The sequence below is a fragment of the Myodes glareolus genome, chromosome 13 (assembly GCF_982192425.1).
Source record: "Myodes glareolus chromosome 13, mMyoGla1.1, whole genome shotgun sequence".
Lineage (NCBI taxonomy): Eukaryota > Metazoa > Chordata > Mammalia > Rodentia > Cricetidae > Myodes > Myodes glareolus.
In genome coordinates this window covers 61964115-61982580 of record NC_142038.1, presented here as the reverse complement: position 1 = coordinate 61982580, position 18466 = coordinate 61964115, and the positions used below count along the sequence as shown (strand labels likewise).

Here is an 18466-nt window from a genome sequence, read left to right as displayed (position 1 = left end):
TTAATCACCTGTAGATACCATTCCCACCTGATGAAGGCATAGGCTTTCCTGGTGACTTCCATTCTGCCTCTGGAACAGTAAACTTTTTCAGTTCCGGTTAGCTTTCTATCCCACTCTTGCAAACAGGGATATCTTATTAATGTTAAGTGAAGTGAAGCTTCTTTCTTCCCATGAAGCTTCTAGTGATGATCATAAGCACAGAGGAGGGAGTAAAAGTAGAGATTCAATCCTGGCCTTCACTCCCTCTTCTGTGGAACCACCCCTGGGGAAAGAGGGTGGTGTGTGGGTTCTCTGAAGTCCCCAGAGGAGTTGTAATCTTTTTCTATGGTGTCTGGCTGAAATAAAGCAATCTTGGTTGTTTTGCCTAGTTTCTCCTTTAATGATCAATCTTTTCTCCTGACTTTATCTGTATGAAGGCAGATACTCAGTACCAGATCAAGTGGTATTCCCAACATCTGAGTAGAGGCTAAGGTGGGGGATGGCAGTGGATTTTGCTGGACCAGAGAGAGAGTTCGAGTTACAGTGTCTTTTCATTTTGGCAGCCTGCTAGGCCATCTTGTCTGGTCTTTAGTATCCCCACCTCAGAGTTTTTACTGTTTCGTGTGCCACCATATTCATTCTACTCAGAGGCTTCATTTTACTTTTCTTTGTGATTCATTTTCATGTTAAGTCTTTATGCTGCAGGAAGAGATCATTCTCTGTAGCCTCCTCACCTGATTGGTTTAGTTGTTTAGATTTCAATGGGATCTTACTCAATACAGTTGCTGCTGATGTAGGTCATTTGTGAGGGCTTCTTTCTTCAGTACACACTGTGGTAACTGGTTGCTTTTCTCACTTCTACGTAGTTCTAGCCATACTGCAGCATGCCTATTTGTTTCATGGTTTGTTGTACACCTTTTTCTCAGGTTTCATCTCTTATATCTGGTACATCCTTTTCAGTTGCATAACCAAGATTCAGTTAAGTAAGTCCTCCCTCATTGAAGAATACTTTTACTTAGATTTTCCTAATATCTCACTCCGGGTACAGGGCTAAAGTCTCACTATGCTAGGGAAAAGGAAATATGTGTCATTTTCAAATCTTGTAAAACTAAGAAAGATTTAAAAACTAAAGGTAAGACTGTATATTTTTATATCCTGCTGCTTACAAAATACACGTGGGGCTGACTGACAATTTCAGAGGTTTAGTCCGTTATCATGGCGGAAGCATGGCAGTCTGCAGATAAACATAGTGCTGGAGAAGGAGCTAAGAGTTCTATATCCCAATTGGCAGGCAGCAGGAAGTAAATTTCACACTAGGCTTGTTTTGAACATTTGAGACCTCAAAACCCACCTCTTAGTGATGTACTTCTTCCAGAAAAGGCACTACTCCAACAAGGCCACACCTCCTACTAGTGCCATTCCCTATAAGCCTGTGGGGGCCATTTTTCTTCAAAACACCACACTGCCACATGGCATGTATTTAATGTCAAATGCTGACGTTAACCCATAGTCTCTGTAATTGTACTTGCTTTTTTTCCAGAATAAAATTTGTATTCTGTGACTAGACATTCATCTATTATAAATATTACTGCCTATGGTAGCAGCTAGAATAAAAACTTTTTGTATTCATAATCGCTGTCACAAACACCTTACGACCAAACAAATCATTTGTGTCTCTTGGAGTTTACACACACACACACACAAAACCAGAAATGTAAAACCACAGAAATCCAACATAGATTGACATTAGAAACTATTACCTTATTTAGACCACTGTTCTTGTTCTGTTATTTCTGCTATTGTTTCAGACGCTTTTGGAATTGATGTATTCTATAAGCTTAGTGACCTGGCCTTTCACTGTGAGCCAGTCTTCTCCTATAAGCCATCTTGGGCTCCTTTTTGTTAAAGGTTAATAACCAGAATAATGAAGCAGTTGGTTATTTATGCAGTTATGATTGGCAAAAGTTATTAGAATAGGAATCTGCCCAGAAGCAATGATTAGGTTATGAAAATGTTAAGGAATATTGAAACTAGTTACAATTTTTGACATTTAAGAAATATTATTCCTTTTCTTAATCATGATGCTCTTGTGTAGAAGTATATGTATAGAGTAATCCCATTGGACAGTAATTCTTATGCCAACAGTATACCTAAATAAGTGCTGAGAGGGAGATTCAGAAATGATCTGAGGGAAAGGAAGAAAATTAAGAAGGGAGAACATTAAGAAGCTGGGAGGTGCCTGACCTATGAAGTTGGACCTTTCTGACTTAGTGCTTTTACATTGAGCATTCTTCATATGCTAGGAGCTGTAGGGGGGGAAAAGGAGCACAGCAGAAAATTCCTGGTAACAGTATTAGTGATGTGATTATTAATATGCAAAACAAGACAAAAATTCAAAATATAATTCCTTCATGCTTAATAGAGTTAGGAACTCAATGTATAAAATAGTCAATAATCATTAAGATAATGTTTACATAAAAATCTGACATTTTCAGGTGTATAAGTAAATAACATTTTCCCGAGTAACAACACTGCCATCATCTCACTCCAAAACCTTGTCCCAAACCTGCACCCATTTCCCCAGTTTTTCTCCTCCAGTCTTAACAACACCAATCTACTTCCCTGTCTGACTTGCTTGTAGTCTTGACTTCTCATAAAAATAAATGCTTATGATATCTACTCTTGTGTAAGTACTCTTTTTCTTGACATAATATTTTCAAGGTTTGTAGCATGTAACAATTCCTCATTTATTTATGATCAAAAGATGTTCTATTTTATAGATACTGCTCTGTTGATAAATTGATGGACGTTAAGGTTCTTGTTGCTTCTAAACTACTATAAGCAGTGCTTCTCTGAAGATGCCATGTATGAGTTTTTGTTTAGGCTTTTTAAATTTCTTTCTTAGATAATGAGATATATTGGATTATGTAGCAAATTCACACTTAAAAATACTACGAATTTTTTTCCAAAGTAGAAGTACATTTACGTGCCTGTTAGGTAAACTGGAAAGTTCCACTTTAGCATATCCTTGTTAGACTTGCCTTCATGAGTCTTTGATTAAAGATGTCCTACTGGATATAAAGTCCTTTCTCCTAGAGTATTTAATTTACCTTTCTCCCCGATTTCCAGTTGTGGTTAGCATATTTTACTTCTTGGCCATCTATGTATTTCCTTTTCCAGATTGCCTCAGCCTTTGACAGTTTTTAAAATTAGATTAATATTATTTATGTTTAGTTATAGGAGCTGTTTATATTTTCTGAATATTAATTCTTGTCCATATATATGATATCAACATATTTCATTTTGAGGCATTTGTTTTTGCGGTTTCTTAATTCAAGGTCACAAAGAAATACTTGTATGATTTCCTCTGAGATTGTTAGTTTTTTTTTTTCTTTTATTGATTTTTCTCTGCTCCCCTCCTTGCCTTTCCCCTCCACTTCAACCTTCTCCCAAGGTCCCCATGCTCCCAATTTATTCAGGAGATCTTGTCTTTTTCTAGTTCCCATGTAGATTAGATCTATGTATGTCTCTCTTAGGGTTCTCATTGTAGTCTAAGTTCTCTGGGATTGTGATTTGTGGGCTGATTTTCTTTGCTTTATGTTTAAAAACCACTTATGAGTGGGTACATGTGATAATTGTCTTTCTGGATCTGGGTTACCTCATTCAAAATAATGTTTTCTAGCTCCATCCATTTGTAGTTATTTTTTTCCGCTGTATAGTACTCAATTGTGTAAATATACCACATTTTCCTTATCCAATCTTTGTCAAGGGGCGTTTAGGTTGTTTTCAGGTTCTGGCTATGACAAAAAATGCTGCCATGAGCATAGGTAAGCACATGTGGCATGATTGAGCATCCTTTGGGTGTATACCCAAAACTGGTATTACTGCGTCTTGAGGCAGGTTGTTTCCTAAATTTCAGAGAAGTCGTCACACTGATATCTAAAGGGGCTGTACCAGCTTGCATTCCCACCAGCAATGCCGAAGTGTTCCCTTTTCCCCACAAACTCTCCTGCATAAGTTGTTATCAGTGTTTTTGATCTTGGCCATTCTTACAGGTGTAAGATGGAATCTCAGAGTTGTTTTGATTTGCATTTCTCTGATGACTAAGGATGTTGAGCATTTCCTTAAGTGTCTTTCAGCCATTTTAGATTCCTCTGCTGCGAGTTCTCTGTTTAGGTCTGTACTCCATTTTTTTTTTATTGAATTATGTGTTCTTTTGATGACCATTTTTTTGAGTTCCTTGTATATTTTGAAGATCAGACCTCTGTCTGATGTGGGGTCAGTGAAGATCTTTTCCCATTCTGTAGGCTGGCATTTTATCTTGTTGACAATGTCCTTTACTTTACAGAAGCTTTTCAGTTTCAGGAGGTCCCATTTATTGATTGTTTCTCTCAGTGTCTTTGCTACTGGGGTTATTTAGGAAGTGGTCTCCTGTGCCAATGTGTTCAAGTGTACTTCCCACTTTCTCTTCTATAAAGTTCAGTGTGGTTGGCTTTATGTTGAGATCTTTGATTCATTTGGACTTGAGTTTTGTGCATGGTGATAGATATGGATCTATTTTCATTATTCCACATGTTGGTGTCTAGTTATGCCAGCACCATTTGTTAAATATGCTTTCTTTTTTCAATTTGATATTTTTTGCTTTTTTGTCAAAAATCAGGTATTGAAAGATGTGTGGATTGATATCTAGGTCTTCAATTTGATTCCATTGGTCCTCCTGTCTCTTTTTATACCAATACCAGGCTGTTTTCAGTACTGTAGCTCTGTAGTAGAATTTGAAGTCAGGAATTGTGATACCTCCAGAAGTTCTTTTATTGCACAGGATTGTTTTGGCTATCCTGGGTTTTTTGCTTTTTCATATGAAGTTGAGTACCATTCTTTCAAGGTCTGTGAAAAATTTTGCTGGGATTTTGGTGGGCATTTGCTGTGGAGTTCTTTGTTTCAAGTCTATTCTGTCTCAGGTTGCTGGCTCAGGCCTGGTTTGCCAATGTCTTTGGACTGGATTCACTTCTGCTCCCATGGAGCTAGCTTTCTCGGGACCACTCTGACCTAGGTAGCTGGTTCAGTCCCACTCCTGTGGAATTGGTTGCTGCAGGCCTACTTTGGCCTAGGTTACTGGCTTTGACGTGTTACTGTAAATCCTGGTCTGGATCCACTCCTTCCGAGGTCCCTGGCTTGGAATTGGTCCTGCAAAGGTCTCTGGCTCTGTTCTACTCCCTCAGAGTTCCCAGGCTCGGGTGTGCCCAGACCTGCAGAGGACCTGGCTCAGGCCTACTCCCTCTGAGGTCCCAGATTCACACCTGGACCGTCAGAGATCTCTGGTTTTTGCCTACTCCCTTGAAGGTCCCAGAGTCATGCCCAGACCAGCAGAGGTCCTAGCTCAGGCCTAGTTCCTAGGAGGTCCTAGACTCATGCCCAGACCAACAGGGTTCCTGGCTCAGATTTACTCCCTTGAAGGTCCCAGAATCACATCTGGACCCTCAATGGTCTCTGGCTCTGGCTCACTAGCTCAACAGTTCCTTCCCCTGTACCTGTTCCTGTGGAGTTCACTTCCTAGGTCTGAGATTGTTATAGTTTTAACTCTTAAATTTAAATCATTGGTTTCTTATCTTTTTCCTTTCCTTTCCTTCTCTTCCCTTTTCTTACCTTACATTTCCTTTCTCCTCTTTTTTTCCTTTCCCCTTTCTTTCTTTTAATGTCTGACTCTTTTGCCAAGTCCATCCTTGGGCACATGGGATTGCAGTCAGTCTATGCTCTGCTTCATTTTGCTTCTTTACATAATGTGATAGGCGTTCCTTTGCATAGGTCTACAAAGAACTAAGAGAAATGTCTCTTCACTGAGATGGCCAGTGCTACTTTCTTTTTATTGTTGTTTGGTTTTGTTTTTTTGGAGACAGGATTTCTCTGTGTAACTTTGGAGAACTCACAAAGATCCACTGCCTCTACCTCCTGAGTGCTGGGATTAAAGACATGCATCACCACTGCCTGGCTTCAGTGCTACTTTATTTACTAAAATTATTGCTTTATGACGGGACACATATACTGCTTTTATCTGATGACCCCATACTCACTGCCTCTGACCAAATGTTGTATTTCTATTTTTGTCTTCTTAATTGCAATCTGTACACGAACCAGTTTTTTCTCCTTAATTAGCACTCTCACCTCTTCAGCTACAGTATAGAGAATGCCAAGAACTTCTAAGTCTCTACCAGAAGTACCTATCAGAGCAGCAAGAGAAGCTCACCATGTCGCTCTCAGAACTTGGTGCTGCTAGAGCACAGGAGCAGCAGGTAAGTGACCTCTTCTGACCCAGAAGGTTTGTTTTCCTTTTATGTTGGAAGTCACATTATATGCATGCTGTTTTAAAATATACAAATATCTCATGGCTTCCCTGACTGTGGCCCTCTTCTTTCCTTTTCCTCTCTTGTTGTTTTAAGAGTCTAGTGATCAGAAACAGAAACTTGAAGCAGGCGGGGGTTACTGGAGAGACAATTGATGGGATAAGAAAATGCATTGATGGTTACTTAATAAAGAGCAGTGGATATTTGGTGTTCTTTTGGAAAACATTAATGTCCCTTTTCTGTTTTTAGTTTTAGAATAAAAAGCTATTTGGTGGCTTCTGTATGTTTGCATGTATTAAATATTTAAATATATGAGTATTTATAAGTAACCACATAACATCAACTGATAAATATTTGGAACTATATAAGCTTGTATATGTTAATTTGTACATTTAAATATACAAGTGTTTATAAGTAACTATATGACGTTAAGTGATGAATATTCAGAGAACCTTGCCCTTTATGATGTAAAATCAGATACTAAAGCCACATTTTCAGCCTTCTAACACTGATATTTGATGTCTTTCTTCTGTTCTTATGAGTTTAAGTCTTCAAATAGCAAAAAATAATCTTTATATATTAAGATAAATATAATTGTGTCATATAAAATTAATATCATGAAAATGCAGGTAATGTGTTAACTGCCATTTCCCAAGTAGTATCAAAAGCTCAAAGGTCAAACATAAGGATTTCTTGCAAACTTTCTTAAGAACATTGCTGCTCAGACAGGAGACATCTGTCCTATATGGGTGAAGAATTTTAGCTAATGGAAACTACAATTTGCATATATGGGAAAGTGAAAACAGAAATCCCAGCAATATTAATGCCATGTTATGTGGTCTAGCTGAGTTGTTTAACATAGACCATTTTTACTCTGTTTTCAGAAAGCTAGATTTTACAGTGAGCACAGGAGGAATGTGGCAGCTTATGCTATTTCTATGCATGTCTTCACTGTCTAAAAGGAGGTTGACAGCCCTGTAGGTGCCTTTAGGCCAGAGTTCTTGTAAAGGTCAGTTTCAGGTTCCTCATCACATTCCTGTTCATGCCCTTGGCATAACCTAGTTGAGTGAGACAGCACAAAACAAAGGCAAATTATTTAAGAAGGAACTGCAACAGGGAGACAGGAGAGTCTTCATTTAACAGTATTAGTAGAGTCTTATAATCTTAGGAGCATAGACTATGAGCCAAGACATGATCACTAAAGTAAAAGAAAAGAAGAGAAAGAAAACCAACAGGAGGGAGGAAAAGAAAAGTTGATAGTTGGTGGAGAGACTCTAAGAATACCTAGAATAGACCCAACCTGAAACTGTGGACAAACAAAACTTCCTTAGTTGTTGTTGGTTTTTATGTAAGCTAAGTATGAATAATCATTGTTAAACTGCCACACTTAATCTAAACCTTGGGTGGTATAACTAAAAGAGATATTAGAATGAAAATGTTGGTCAATTATATGAAGAGAATATGCTCTCTAAAGGAGGTACCTAGTCTTGGGGTGTGACATGGGGTAGATAGAACACTTGTGTAGCATGTATAAGGCTCTGTGTTCCATCCCCAACTCAGACAGAGACAAAGACATGTTATAAGGAGAACTACTTGTTTGTTCCTGACTGCTCAGCCTCTAAATAATCACACAGAAACTCTATCATTTAAAACACTGCTTGACCTATTAGCTCTAGCTTCTTATTGACTCTTACATATTATAACCCATGTCTATTAATCTGTATATTGCCCCGAGGCTGTGATTTACAGGGTAAAGTTCCAGCATCTGTCTCTGGCAGGGCAACGTGACTTCTCCTTATTCCACCTTCCTTCTCCCAGCATTCAGTTTAGTCTTTCCCACCTAACTAAGTTCTGCCTTGCTATAGGTCCAGAGCAGTCCTTTATTAACCAATGGTATTCACATCATACAGAGGGAAATCCCGTGAGAGAGACAGAGACAGAGGAGAGAGTGGTATCTCTTGTTTTTTGCTTTATCTAGAGAACTTTTTGAACTATATATTTCATTTTAAATCATGTCTATGTATGTGTGTTTGTGTGGGTGTATGCACATATATGAGGTATCATGTCTCTGGAGCTGGAGTTACAGGTCCTTAGAAGCTATTCCACAAAGGTGTTGGGAACTGCACTCAGTCCTCTGCAAGAGCAGCAAGTGCTCCTGACTGCTGAGCCACCACTCCAGGTTAAACTATGTTTTCCTTGAGTACTTGATGATCAAGTTCTAAATGTTCTCATAAACAGTGAAAATGAAGCTGTGAATTAGAGGCAGCTTCGAGGCTCTGCTGTTTGACTTAGAAAGGGAAAATGTCTTTTTTTTTTTTTCTTTTTAAGGGAGAATAAAGGTCACTTCCTTTGTTGTTTAGTTTGTTCCTCGTGACAGGCTTCTCTAAGCTGACCACTGGGAAGCCCCCTCTTTGCTTTCCTCCTTTCTCATAGGAAGAACACCATACTGGACTGACTTCTTTTTGCCTCTCCTCATCATAAAGTATAGTGTACTCTTAATGTATTTACAGCTAGCCTGTGCCCATCTTTGTAGAGCACTGTTATATTATTGTAATTATTGTTTATCCTACCACTTCCTTTGCTCAGGGTTCTAAAGTCAGGCATACTGCTTGTTACATAGGTGGTGTTATGCTCTCAGAGTCTGGTATAAGGATCAGAGTGACCTCAAATAAATAAGCTAATGATCCACTTCAGGGTTCTAGAAAATTAAAAAGACAAACAAATACAGCAGATGTCAAGAAATAATAAATATTAAGGCAAAATAATGAGATAGAGAATACAATTACAATATATAGACTCAAAAAGCTGATAATTTGAAAGATAAAGATGGTTGACAAGCCTCTAGCCAAGCTAACCAAAGGTTAGAAAATACCCAAAACAACAAATTAGAGATAAAATGGAAATTGTTACGGCAGACCCTAATAAATTCCAGAGGAACATTAGGGAGTACTTGGAAAGCTTATATTCCAATAAATTGGAAAATATAGACAAAATTAATCAATTTCTAGATATATGTAGCCTAATAAAATTAAATCAAGATTATATCAACCTTTTAATCCCATTACAAGCTATGTTTGGAGTGGTAATTAAAAATCTCTCCACAAAGAAAAGTGTAAGACAGATTCACTGCTGAGATCTACCAAACTTTTAAGAATGACCTGCTAACAATACTTCTCAAACTATTTCACAAAGCATAAAGGGGAGAAATGTTCTGCAACTCATTCTACAAAACTATTATTTCTGTGATACCAAAATATGCTGGTGATACAACCAAGACAGAAAAGTTTAGATCAATTCCCTTGATGAATACAGATGCAAAAATTCTGAATATCAAATTTAAGATTATCACAGCCAAGTTGGCTTCATCTTAGGGATACAGAGTTACTTCAACATACAAAGATCAGTACATTTAATATGTTCTATAGCTATACATCAGAACAAATATCACAGGATAATCTAGTTAGATGGAGAAAAAGCATTTGAAAAAGTTCAGTATGCTTTTATGATTAAAAGTCTGAGGAATCTAGGAATACAAGAACATATTGCAGTGTGGCAAATATTATATGCAGCTAGCATATAAGTCAAAATGATTATAGTAAGTGGAAAAAAACTGAAAACATTTTATCTTAAATATGGTAGTAGACAGGAGTGCTCACCCTTTCCTGGCACACTCAGACTCTTTCCTAAAACAACATAGAATGTTCTGAGTCTTTTCGAGAACATCCAGACAAGAGAAAGAGAAAAGAGACACACCTAAAAACTGGCAAAAATATCAGAAACACACACCGGAAAAGACTATTCAACTAATGGTGCTAGGGAAAATGAACCCATATTTTGCACACATGCACACACAGACTCATGGGGCAGGGGGTAAGGAGAAACACATCAAGATATAGACTGTTGCCCGCACTTTTCTGTGAATACCCAGACCTCGGAACAGGTGCGTGCTTTCCCGAACCAAGCCCACAGGAATGGATTAATATCCTAAGGGTTGAAGCACACAGACATAAAGAGACCTGCTCATTCACCAAAGAGTAAATGGCCACTTTATTAAACTCAAGTCGGGTATATATACTAGTGGGCAAGGGGGCAAAAGGGCAAAGCCCCCTCCCATCAGGAGCAGTGGAAGAGGATGACAGGTGCCCGGCGCCCAAGGCCAGAATCAGCTGCGGGAGGCAGGCATGGCAGCTGGAACCTTGTTTACAGGTGAAATTACCTTAACAAAAGAGGGCCAACTTCTTTCTAAGCTAAACCCTCAGGCCGGTACAAATGCAGAAAAGCCAGGGAGCCAAAGGTCAAATGGCCCTACAAATCACCAAGAACAAAAGGGGGAAAGACCTTTGTACCTACAATAGACATAGGGGAGACTTTCTGTAAAGAACTCTAGGAACACAAGACATAACCCCGGGAATTGGGAAGTGGAATTTATGTAATTTAAAAGCTGCTTCTTCACTGCAAATGAAACTATCAATAAAGTAAAGAGATGACCCAAAGTATGAAAAAAATTTTTGCCCCCTATATTTCTGAGAAATGAGTACTATCTTCAATATCCTACAGAACTGTACAATTAAAGTATAGTCCCTAATAAAAGGACTTTGCTTTTTCTTTTATTCAACAACACACAAAAAAAAGTGTCGCACAAATTCTAATTGTTAATAATAAAAACCTGGAGTCAGCAATTAGACGTGAAATTAAAGGATCAGAGAAGCAGGGCAGCCAGCCACTAGAGAGTTCTCCCGTCTACCGATGATTAGACCAAAGGGATGATCCTGCCTCTATGAATCCTGAGCTCCTGTCTCCTTCTGCTTTAATCCTCTCTCTGCCCAGCCATATCATTCTTGTCTTCACCTCCTTAGTGCTAGGATTGAAGGTGTGGGATCCCAAGTGCTGGGATCACTTTTGTGTGAGCTCTGTTTCTCTTTTAGACTGATTCAGTCTTGTGTAACCCAGAGTGGCCTTGAACTCAGAGATTCTTCTGCCTCTGTCTCCTGAGTCCTGGGATTACAGGTGTGTGCACTACTGCCTGGCCCTATGGCTAACTAGAGACTTAGCTCTGCACTCTGATTTTCATACAAGCTTTATTTGCTAGATCACAAACAAAATATCACTACATTTCTCCTTTTTCCAGAAATGAAAAGGAAGGTTCTAACTAGTTTAAGAAAAGGCAATAAATACATCAACAATGTCTAGTCCATTGGCATTTAACAAATTCAGAGAAAATACTCTACTATCTATCCTATCTTCGTGAGTCCAAAATCTTGTATTGAATTTACTTTCTATCCTAATTTACATTATCATCCAAAACTATCTTTTGATATATTTCAACCTTAACACGTAAGCAAACCTCTTTAAAGAGTTTGCTTTCTGAGTCTGGTAAACAAGGAAAACTATAAATATCTAGTCTTTTTTCCCCACTTTTAGAAATTTTTTATTCTTTTTTTCCTCTTTTTTATTACTTTGTAAATAATACCAATCAAAATTCTCACTTCCTCCCTTCCTCCCACTTCCCTCCTGCTCCCCCCCACACCCTCCCCTCCACCCCCCCTCCAGTCTTAAGAGAGGGCAAGGCACCCTGCCCTGTGGAAAGTCCTGGGCCCTCCCCCCTACATCACGGCTTAGGAAGATATGCATCCTAAAAGAATAGCACCCCAAAAAGCCAGTACATGCAGTAGAGACAAATCCCAGTGCCATTATCATTGGTCCCTCAGTCTGCCTCAATTGTCAGTCACACATTCAGAGGGTCCAGTTTGATCCCATGCTCGTTCATTCCTAGTCCAGATGGAGTTGGTAAGCTCCCATTAGCTCAAGCACACTGTCTCAGTGGGTGAACCAACCCCTCGTGGTTCTGACTTCCTTGCTCATATTCTCCCTCCTTCTGATCGTCAACTGGACCTGGGGAGCTCAGTTCAGTGCTCCGTTGTGGGTCTCTGTCTCTGTCTCCATCCACTGCCAGATGAAAGTTCTATGGTGATATTCAAGATAGTCATCAGTCTGACTACAGGACAAGGCCAGTTCAAGAGACCCTCTCCTCCACTGCCCATGGACCTATCTGGGGTCATCCCCATGGACTCCTGGGAACCCCTCCAGAGCCAAGCCTCTTGCCAACCCCAAAACGGCTCCCTTAATTAAGATATCTTCTTCCCTGCTCCCATATCCATCCTTCTTATATGTCAACCATTCCACTCCACCAAGCTCTCCCCAACCTTCCCTTTCTCCCCTCTCTCTCCTTCTCTCCCCTTCCCTCTACTCTCCCTGCCCCCATGCTCCCACTCCCAACTTTTGCCTGGCAATCTTGTTTGCTTTCAATTTCCAGGAGTGTGTGTGTATATATATACACACACACATACACACACACACACACACACACACACGTGTGTGTGTTTTTCTTTGGGTTCACCTTAATGCTTAGCTCCTCTAGGAACGTGAACTATAGGCTTAATGTCCTTTGTTTATGGGTAGAATCCACTAATGAATGAGTACATACCATATTCATATTTTTGGGTCTGGGTTATCTCACTCAGGATAATGTTTTCTACTTCCATCCAGTGTATGCAAAATTCAAGATGTCATTGTTTTTTACTTCTGAGTAAGTACTCTAATATGTAGATGTGCCACACTTTCTTTATTGATTCTTCCATTGAGGGTCATCTTGGTTGCTTTCAGGTTCTGGCTACTACAAATAATGCTGCTATGAACATAGTTGAACAAATGCTTTCGTAGTATGATTGGGCATCTCTTGGGTATATTCCCAAGAGTGATATTGCTGGATCCTGAGGTCGGTTGATTCCCAATTTTCTGAGAAACCGCCACACTGATTTCCAAAGTTGTTGCACAAGTTTGCATTCCCACCAGCAAAGGATGAGTGTTCCCTTTACTTTGTCAGAGACCCACGAAAGAAATATTACTTGAGTAAGCAGGAAGTATGACCAAGCAACTTCCCACACATGTGAGAAATGACAAAAACAACTAGCTACCTGGACATTCACCCAAGGTTCCTCTGCAATATTTTTGTATCCATCTTCATCCTACAGGTTTAAAATATTCGATAGACTTTTCTATTAAGCAGTGTTTTTAAAGGACTGTTCCACCTTGTCTTGGCAATGTTTTGTGTTCACTCTCTTTGAGTCCTGCTTGTCCAATGTGGACAGCATAATATCAGCAATAGATGCAAAACCACTTTGTTTCCTAGTTGTTTACTTTTGACACTAAGAAAGTAAACTATGTGGAGTTTCTTTGGTGCCCATCATCTTCTCCAAAGTATATTGGTGCTGCCAGGAGCAAAAATGTCTCATTGTGATTTTGAAAAAAAAAAAAGGAAACTGTGTTATTAAAACATCTTAAATGCCATATTCTTTGGATCTCTGAAGTATTTGAAGACATCCTATCTAACCTATATCTCTGTTTGACCTTGAAAACATTCCTAATATGACTACAAGATCAGTTGTATTAACCTGCATTTTTTATTATCCTAAATAGTTGGTAATAATAACTTTCTTTTTTTGGGGGGGGAGATTTATTTTTGCTTTTTTTAAATTTATTAAAAATTTCCACCACCACCCCGCCTCCTTTTTCCCTCCCCCTCCCCACTTTCCCCTCCCTCTCTAGTCCTAAGAGCAGTCAGGGTTCCCTGCCCTGTGGGAAGTCCAAGGTCCTCCCACCTCCATCCAGATCTATAAAGGTGAGCATCCAAACAAACCAGGACCCCACAAAGTCAGTCCATGCAGTAGAATCAAAACCCAGTGCCATTGTCCTTGGCTTCTCAGTCAGCCTTCATTGCCAGCCACATTCACAGTGTCCAGTTTGATCACATGCTCTATCACTCACAGTCCAGCTGGCCTTGGTGAGCTCCCATTAGATCAGTCCCACCGTCTCAGTGGTTGGACGCACCCCTCGTGGTCCTGACTTCCTTGCTCATGTTCTCCCTTCTTCTGCTCCTCATTTGGACCTTGGGAGCTAAGTCCAGTGCTCCAATGTGGGTCTCTGTCTCCATCCATCGCCAGATGAAGGTTATATGGTGATATGCAAGATATTCAGCAGTGTGGCTATTGGAGAAGGCCAGTTCAGGCACCCTCTCCTCTGCTGCCCAAGGAACAATCTGGGGACCTCTCCTTGGACCTGGGAACCCCTCTAGAGTCAAGTCTCTTGCCAACCCTAAAATGGCTCCCTTTATTAAGATATTTTCTTCCCTGCTCCTATATCCACCCTTCCTCCATCCCACCCATCCCATTCCCCTAAGCTCTCCCGAATCCTCCCCTTCTCCCTTCTCTCTACCCATCTCCCCTTACATCCATCCCCCCACACCCCAAGCACCCAAGTTTTGCCTGGCAATCTTGTCTACTTCCAATATCCAATATCCAAATATATCTTTCACTTCCTTAGTTAGAGAGTTACCCCAAGATACTCTATCCTATTTGTGGCTATCGTGAAAGTTGATGTTTCTCTGATTTCCTTCTCTGTATCTTTGTTCTTTGTGTATAGGAGGGCAACTGATTTTTTGGAATTGATCTTGTGTCCTGCCACAGTACTAAAGGTGTTGATCAGCTGTAGGCGTTCTCTGGTAGTTTTTGGGGTCGCTTATGTACACTATCATATCATCTGTAAGTAATGAAAGTTTGGCTTCTTCCTTTCCAATTCAAATCCCCTTGATCTCTTTATGCTGTCTTATTGCTATTGCTAGAACTTCAAGCACTATATTGAAGAGGTATGGAGAGAGTGGACAGCCTTGTCTTGTTCCTGATTTTAGTGGGATGGCTTTGAGTTTCTCTCCATTCAATTTGATGTTAGCTGTCGGCTTGCTGTATATTGCTTTTATTATTTTTAGGAATGAACCTTGTATCCCTAATCTCTCCAAGACCTTTATCATAAAGGAGTGTTGAATTTTGTCAAATGTTTTTTCAGCATCTAATGAAATGATCATATGGTTTTTTTTCCCTTCAGTTTATTTATATGATGAATGACGTTGATAGATTTTTGTATGTTGAACCAGCCCTGCCTCTCTGGGATGAAGCCACTTGATCATAATGTACAACTTTTGGCTGTGTTCTTGTATTCTGTTTGGCAGTATTTTATTGAGAATTTTCGCGTCGATGTTCATGAGCGAGATTGGTCTGTAATTCTCTTTCTTGGTTAAGTCATTGTGTGGTTTTGGTATCAGGGTGACTGTAGCTTCATAAAAGGAGTTAGGTAATGACTCCTCTGTTTCTATTTTGTGAAACACATTAAGGAGTATAGGTATTAACACTTCTTGGAAGTTCTGGTAATATTCTGCATTGAAACCATCTGGTCCAGGGCTTTTTTTGGTATGGAGGTTTCTGATAACAGCTTCTATTTCCTTGCGACTTGCAGGTCTATTTAAACTGTTCACCTGGTCTTGACTTAATTTTGGTATATGGTATTTATCTTAAAAAGTGTTCATTTCTTTCACATTTTCCAATTTTGTGGCATACAGGCTTTTGTAGTAAGATCTATTGATTCTCTGAATTTCCTCTGTGTCTTTGGTTATGTCCCCCTTTTCATTTCTGATCTTGTTAATTTACGTGTTCTCTCTCTGGCATTTGATTAGTTTGGATGGGGGTTTGTCAATCTTGTTGATTTTCTCCAGGAACCAGCTTTTTGTTTTATTGATTCTTTGGATTGTTTTCTGTGTTTCGATTTTGTTGATTTCAGCCCTCAGTTTGATTATTTCCAGTCTTCTACTCCTCCTGGTTGAGTCTTCTTCTTTTTTTTCTAGAGTTTTCAGGTGTGCTGAAGTCTCTAATGTGTGCTTTCTCCATTTCCTTTATGTCGTCACTTAGTGTTATGAACTTTCCTCTTAGCACTGCTTTCATAGTGTCTCATAGGTTTGGGTATGTTGTGTCTTTATTTTCGTTGAATTCAAGAAAGACTTTTAATTTCTCTCTTTATTTCTTCCTTGACCTAGGGATGGTTCAGTAGTTGACTGTTCAGTTTCCATGAGTTTGTAGTCTTCCTGGGGTTAGAATTGTTGAATTCTAACTTCATTCCATGGTGATCTGATAGTACACAGGTGATTACTACAATTTCTTTATATCTATGTATGTTTACTTTGTTACCAATTATGTGATCAATTTTTGGCAAGGTTCCATGAGATGCTGAGAAGAAGGTATATTCTTTTCTGTTTGGGTGGAATGTTCTATAGATGTCTGTTAGGTCCATTTGGTTCATTACATCTGTTAGTTCTCTTATTTCTCTGTTAAGTTTCTTTCTGGTTGACCTGTTCATTGGTGAGAGAGGAATGTTGAAATCACCCACTATTAGAGTGTGGGGTTTGATGTATGTTCTGAGTTCTAGTAATGTTTCTTTTTCATATGTGGGTGCGTTTATATTAGGGGCGTAGATATTCAGGATTGAGACTTCTTCCTGAAGTATTGTTCCTGATATGAGTATAAAGTGTCCATCTTCGTCTCTTCTGATTGATTTTAGTTTGAAATCAATTTTGTTAGATATTAGCATAGCCACACACAGATATTAGCATAGAACACACTCTGCTTGTTTCTTTGGTTCATTTGATTGGAAAACCTATTCCCAACCCTTTACTCTGAGGTAGTGTCTGTCTTTGTGTTTGAGGTGTGTTTCTTGTAGGTAGCAGAATGTTGGATCCTGATTTCATATCCATTCTCTTAACCTGTGCCTTTTTATAAGTGAGTTGAGTCCATTGAAATTAAGCGATATTAATGATGAGTGGTTGTTGATTCCGGTTATTTTTCCTGGTGCTAGTGTTTGTGTGTTTCCCTTCTTTGAGTTGTGCTGGTCGAGGGTTGTCAGATGCTTGTGTTATTATGGGTGTTGTTGGCTTCCTTGGTTTGTGATTTTCCTTCTAGTATTTTCTGTAAGGCTGGATTTGTGGCTACGTATTGTTTAAATCTGTTTTTGTCCTGGAATATCTTGTTTTCTCCATCGATGGTGAATGCAAGCTTTGCTGGGTATAGTAGTCTGGGTTTGCATCCTTGGTCTCTTAGTTTCTGCAGCACATCTATCCAAGACCTTCTGGCTTTCATGGTTTCCATTGAGAAGTCAGGTGTAATTCTGATAGGTGTCCCTTTATATGTTACTTGACCTTTTTCCCTTGCATCTCTTAACATTTGTTCTTTATTCTGTATGTTTTGTGTTTTGATTATTATATGGCGAGGGGATTTTTTTTTGATCCAGTCTATTTGGTGTTCTGTATGTTTCATGTACCTTCATAGGAATATTTTTCTTTAGGTTGGGAAAGTTTTCTTCAATAATTTTAGTGAATATATTTTCTAAGGCTTTGAACTGTAAATCTTCTCCTTCTTCTACCCCTATTATTCTTAGGTTTGGTCTTTTCATGATGTCCCAGATTTCCTGGATGTTTTGTGTTAAGAATTTGTTGGATTTGTTTTGTTCTTTAATCAGTGAGTTTATTTCCTCTATAGTATCTTCAGTGTCTGAGATTCTTTCTTCTGTCTCTTGTATTCTGTTGGTAACACTTGTCTCTGCAGTTCCTATTCGTTTACCCAAATTTTCCATATCCAGCCTTCCCTCAGTTTGTGCTTTCTTCATTACCTCCATTTCATTTTTCAAGTCTTGAACTGTTTCTCTTACCTGTTTGATTGCTTTTTCTTGGTTTTCTTGTTTTTCTTGGGTATCTTTGAGAGATTTATTCATTTCATCTACCTTTTTGTTTGGTGTCTCCATTTCTTTACAGCAGTTTTTCACCTCCTGTTTAAGTTTCTCTTTTATTTTCATATAGTTCCATTTAAAGTCGATTTCTTCTACTTCTTCTGGAGTAGGGTGTTCGATTCTTCTTGTTTTGTGATTCCTGGATTCTGGTGATGTCGTGTTGCCTTTCGGGTTGTTGGAGGAATTCTTGCATTGGTGCCTGCCCATCTCTTCCTTCAAATGCAGCCAGGAGCTCTTGGTGTCTTGGTGCAACCTTTGCTGTGTCTGACTCTGGGTGGATCTCCTCAGTGCAGGTACAGGAACTGTTCCCTGGTTGGCCGGTCTGAAAGTTTGTCCTCAGCACAGGGACAGGACTCTTGGACGCCTAAGGACCCAGCAGATAAAAGGGAGAACTTGAGGGGGAGGGGAGAGTTGTGCAGAGCCAAGAAGCCCCTGCAGCAGGAGCTGGAGGGGCGGTGTACTCCCCTCCACCGGGCTGGTGCACA

The 18466-nt window shown here is 39.4% G+C and overlaps 1 protein-coding gene across 4 annotated transcripts in view; it reads left to right on the top strand.

The window, feature by feature from the left end:
- Kiaa1328 (KIAA1328 ortholog) overlaps nucleotides 1–18466 on the top strand; it is a 300949-nt gene that overhangs the window by 95159 nt on the left and 187324 nt on the right. For all 4 annotated transcript variants that reach the window (XM_048442598.3, XM_048442599.3, XM_085700040.2 and 1 more), the window contains one exon: nucleotides 6142–6269. In XM_048442598.3, the coding sequence (XP_048298555.3) occupies nucleotides 6142–6269 (128 nt within the window). The remainder of the gene's footprint in view (nucleotides 1–6141; nucleotides 6270–18466) is intronic.